General features: G+C 36.7%; 1 protein-coding gene across 2 annotated transcripts in view; it reads left to right on the plus strand.

The window, feature by feature from the left end:
- The window catches only part of scube1 (signal peptide, CUB domain, EGF-like 1), a 92,037-nt gene extending 87,197 nt beyond the window's left edge, over positions 1-4,840 (plus strand). For both annotated transcript variants that reach the window (XM_083527938.1, XM_083527939.1), the window contains 5 exons: positions 370-531; positions 1,191-1,388; positions 2,250-2,402; positions 2,759-2,838; positions 4,073-4,840. In XM_083527938.1, the coding sequence (XP_083384064.1) occupies positions 370-531; positions 1,191-1,388; positions 2,250-2,402; positions 2,759-2,838; positions 4,073-4,225 (746 nt within the window). In that variant the 3' untranslated portion in view covers positions 4,226-4,840. The remainder of the gene's footprint in view (positions 1-369; positions 532-1,190; positions 1,389-2,249; positions 2,403-2,758; positions 2,839-4,072) is intronic.
- Positions 4,841-5,260: the final 420 nt, after the last annotated feature.

Here is a 5,260-nt window from a genome sequence, read left to right on the forward strand (position 1 = left end):
CCTCTCTTCAAATTTTTATTTTTTTTACAATTCTTTCCTTCCCTTCCCTTTCCTTTCCTCTTCTTTTCATTGTTTTTGTTTCCTCTTTTCAGTTCATTTCTTTTCCTTTCCTGTTTAAATTTCCTTTCCTCTCTAGTAATTTATTTTTCTTTACTTTCTTTTAACTTTACTTCTTTTATTTTTTATTTTCTAACATATTTTCTTTCTTCCTCTCGATTCTTTTTACATCACTATTTACTGTCAAATAAAACAGATTTCTGTGTGTGTGTGCGTGTGCATGTGTGTGTGTGTGTGTGTGTGTGCGTGTGTGTGTGTGTGTGTGTGTGTGTGTGTGTGTGTGTGTGTGTGTGTGTGTGTGTGTGTGAACAGTGCACTGTGCTTCAGGACACTACTACAACTCCAGCACACACCGCTGTATCCGCTGTCCTGTTGGCGCATATCAGTCGGAGTTTGGGCAGAATTACTGTGTCACCTGTCCTGGAAACACCACCACTGACTTCGACGGAGCCACAAACGTCACCCAGTGCAAGAGTAAGTCATCTATAATGAAAAACTTAAATAAATAAAACGTGACATAAGAGTAGTTAAGGAAGTGTTATGATGAATGATGCTTTCAATTCAACACAATGCAATTCGATTCAAAGAAATAATAAGATTTTTTACTTAAGTGCCTTCTGACTTCTAACGCATGACCCCTTTCACACACACGCCTTTGTAGTGCAAAAACAAGGGAAAAAGATAAAAAAAACCAGACGTTTTTTCCTGTTGTGTCTGCAGGAAGTTACAGCTCTACCTCTGTCATGTTAATCTGTATTCGTCATATTCACGTAGCAGCAGCGGTGCTGAGAGAAACAATTTAGCGACGAGAAATCCATATAGAAAATATTGATCATAAATGATTGGTCACTTCCTAAATAATAAAAGTAGAACACATCTACTAAAATTATTAATAAATATATAGTCAAAAACGCGCACTGATTTAGAATTTTGGAAACGCGTTTTATTTTAGAAACAAATTTCTATATTAGATATAGAAAGAGATTTTATACAGTAATATTTGTGCATTCTACTGAATCCTGTGTGTGTGTGTGTGTGTGTGTGTGTGTGTGTGTGTGTGTGTGTGTGTGTGTGTGTGTGTGTGTGTATATATATATATATAAACGTGAAAAGACTGACTTTCTCTCTAATAGATCAAATGTGTGGCGGTGAGCTGGGGGATTTTATGGGCTATATCGAGTCTCCTAACTATCCCGGAGATTATCCGTCTAACGTGGACTGTGTTTGGACCATCAACCCTCCCAACAAGAGGCGGATCCTCATTGTGGTGCCTGAGATCTTCCTTCCTATCGAGGACGAATGTGGGGACGTGCTGGTCATGAGGAAAAGCTGTACGTTTAGCCCTCGTATCCGAATGATTTTACTTCTAAACTTCATTGTACAGCCTTGCACATTTCCATGTTCTCTAAACCTTCATAAACACTTTTTAAAAGGCTTGTTCAGAATCATGGTTTTAGAAACAATATTGCTCTGACATACAAGTTATCATAACATCTGAAAACCAGTCATAACAGTGTCGTAACCCTTGTGTCAACCTTATGTCAGATATGTCAGCTGTTGGAATATGTATGTACAGTAGGTTTATGTCATTTGTCATCATTTATTAAATTACACAATTCAGACAAAAGTATTAGGATGCTCGATTTTTCCAGCCATGCGGTTCTTTCACAAACCGTTACAACAAAGTTGACGAGACACGATTGTATAGGACGTTTCTGGATGTGGTAGAATTACAATTCCCCTTCACTTCCTCTAAAAACCCAAAACTGTTTCAGCATGACAATACCCCTGTGCACAAAACCAGCTTCACCACCTTTTAAATGGGTTGGAGTGAAAGATCTCCTGCTATAGAGCTCTGACTTAAACCCTATTGAATATACTGAATGTGAACGCTGACAGCACCCCAGGCCTCCTCACCTTCTCACCTACATCACTACCTGATTTTACTACCAAATTTTCACAAAATATAGTGGAACATCTTCCCAGAAGAGTGGAGGCTATTATAAGAGCAAATCGGGACTAATTGTGGAATGGGATGTTCAAAAATCATCCTGTAATAATGCAGTATGCATTATTTAGTATTATTTACAATATACTTATTATTGTTTGCCATTCATTTATGTTACGTAGTATTTAATATTCATTACCAATTCGTATTTGTGGTTATTTAGTGATTCATTCTTTCCCCGTAGCCCAGCCCACGTCCATAACCACCTACGAGACGTGTCAGACGTACGAGAGGCCGATTGCGTTCACCTCTCGCTCCCGCAAGCTCTGGATCCAGTTTAAATCCAATGAAGGCAACAGCGGGAGGGGCTTTCAAGTCCCCTATGTCACCTATGATGGTAAGACGTCCCTTCTGCACATGTGTAGAGATTTATAGAAAAAGTAATCCAAAGTCTTGAGGGATTCATTTTCTAGAGATTGAGAGTGATTTAAAGTAGAAAATAACATAAACATGGGACATGTCGAAATGCTTGTTTGACTGAGGAGAATCAGTTCATTCAGAAGATGTAAATTCTAGTTTTAAATATTATTAATTATTCAAATAATTAAAAAGTAAAAGAAAACTCAAGAACATTGATCAGACAGTATTAAATTTTTTGCTTTTTTGTGTGTGTGTGTGTGTGTGTGTGTGTGTGTGTGTGTGTGTGTGTGTGTGTGTGTGTGTGTGTTTGTGTGTGTGGGGGTGGATTGGCAGAGGATTACCAGCAGCTCATTGAGGACATTGTTCGAGATGGTCGACTCTACGCATCAGAGAATCACCAGGAGATTTTAAAAGTAATAACTTCTTATTCCTTCAAATAAAATTATGCAGATTTTGATGCTCACATAAAAGACAGATTTAAAAAAAAACACACTAATACACTGCCTGGTAAAAAACAAGACCACATCTGGATTTAACTGAGCAAATAGTTAAGAGCTCTATGTGATATTTACAGCAGTGATTAATATATTTCAGCTGAAACACCCCTAAATTCTCATTTCTTAGAAAACCATGTCAGAAGACATGAAAGTAAAAGGTCATGTGGTCTGATAGGTTCAGATTCACCCTCCTCCAGTGTGATGGTACATCAGAGTTAAAATAGAGGTGAATGAACTAAAGCACTCATCATGCAAACCTGTGGGGGCGGTGTTATGATCTGGGGTCGCTTCAGTTGTTCAAGATTAGGTTTAACAATATAATGTGCTGAAAAATGAGATCAGCTGACTACCTGAATATTCTAAATGATAGTTCCGTGAGGGATTCATCAGGCTTAAATTGTGTGGCTCAGGGAGCATGAGACATCATCTTCACACATGGATTGGCCACCACATGGTCCAGACCTTAACCCCATTGAGAATCTTCTGAATGTGCTATCTGTCTGTATGACACATGAATTTTTACAGCCCTAATTTTGTTTTGTTTGGATATTTTTATTCAAAATATAAAGAAATAAATATAAGAGAAGTGAAATTGAAACCTTCAACGCAACACACATTTATTCACAATGCCTTTCTTTATTTAGATATATATAAAAATATATATATATATATAAAAAAAAGAAATCTGCGAAAAAGCACCAAAATCTGCCATGATGCGCACATCCCGCATTCAAAACCGTCCGTATGGAAACAAAAGATCCGTTTGGTGTTCTGATGATTGTGGTCATGTAAAACACTATAATTACTTTGAAAGGTTTAGGGGAATATATTTTGGCTTCATGCTCTATGTTGAGTTTGGTTTCACTAATAAACATACATTTGCATAAAGCATCCATATGTTAATGAGAGTATTAAAAACTAAATTAAGGTACATTTAAAACATAAAAATGTGCGATTAAGTTGCTGTTAATCACCAGTTAACTCATGACAATCATGCAATTATTCACAATAAAATATACTAATCGATTCACAGAAAAAAAAGTCAAATGTGTGTATGTATGTATTTATATAAATATATATGTATGTATGCTTTAATGTAGGTTTAATGCCTTTAGGTTTGAACATTAGTTTTTTTTTTCATTTTTTCCAGGATAAGAAGCTGATTAAGGCTCTGTTTGACGTCCTGGCACACCCTCATAACTATTTTAAGTACACAGTTCAGGAATCCAAAGAGATGTTCCCACGTTCTTTTATCAAGCTGCTACGTTCCAAAGTCACCAGGTTTCTACGGCCTTACAAATAGAAACCTGCAGCGCTGCTCTTACCTTCTCCAACTCCTCCTACTCCTCCTATTCTTCCTCCTCTTCCTCCTCCTCCTCCTCCTCTCTCTCATCTCTGTTCCCCCTTCGGTCAGCTGCTTCTTTCTGTCTGCGTCCCTCGGGAGCGTTTCTACACGCCAGCTAAATCCCAGAACGACACAAAGTGGAGGTCTGGTCTTCCTCCTACCTCTTCTCTGGAGTCTCGTTTTTAAAATTTTCCTTTTATAAGCCTTTTAAATTGTTGTTTCATTGTTTATGTTTTGCTTCAGGATTATTTTAATGCTTTTAAATATTTATATGTGCTACAAATTGCAGAGACGCAATTGTCCTGGATGTTTCAAATCTATATATTTGTATCTGTATGTACGTATGCATGTATGTGCATATGCGTGTTACGCCTGTGTCCTGCAGGTTACATTTATACACACACAGATATATTATTAGTATGAGAAGATTTAGTTCTTGCCCCAGACATGCACAAGATTGCATTTAGAAATGACTGGTGTGCACTTATTTTTTTTTTTTTTTTTTTTTTCAAAAACAAAAATCTTTTCAGTATGGAGAACGGAATTCGTTCCAGTATCCAATGTTTGAACAAAGAGAACTAGATGATAACAAAAACATATATAACAAGATAAAGACTACCTGCAGGTAACATTGGGTTACTCCAGAGTTACACTTTTGTTATGTAACTAATATTTGGAACTTTAATTGCACTTGAATTTTATATTGTAAAACGTTAGAGAAAAAAAAAACGATGTTCCTTTTTTTTTTTTTTTTTTTGTTCCTTATGTTTGTGTTGTATATAGAAATGTGTGGTTGGTTCTATCTCCTGGCTAAAATGGGATTTAAAAAAAACAAGTCTCACCTCTTTAAATGCCAAAAAAAACCCAGTTAAGTCTATATTAACCCCTTAAAGTCTCAGTTAGTAATCGTATAGCACGTTATTCAGCCAGTTTTGCCATTATGGATTTGTAGCATTGCTGAGATTCCAGTGTGCAGTTGTCAGGAATCCCCCT

The sequence above is a fragment of the Silurus aristotelis genome (assembly GCF_946808225.1).
Source record: "Silurus aristotelis genome assembly, chromosome: 24".
NCBI lineage: Eukaryota > Metazoa > Chordata > Actinopteri > Siluriformes > Siluridae > Silurus > Silurus aristotelis.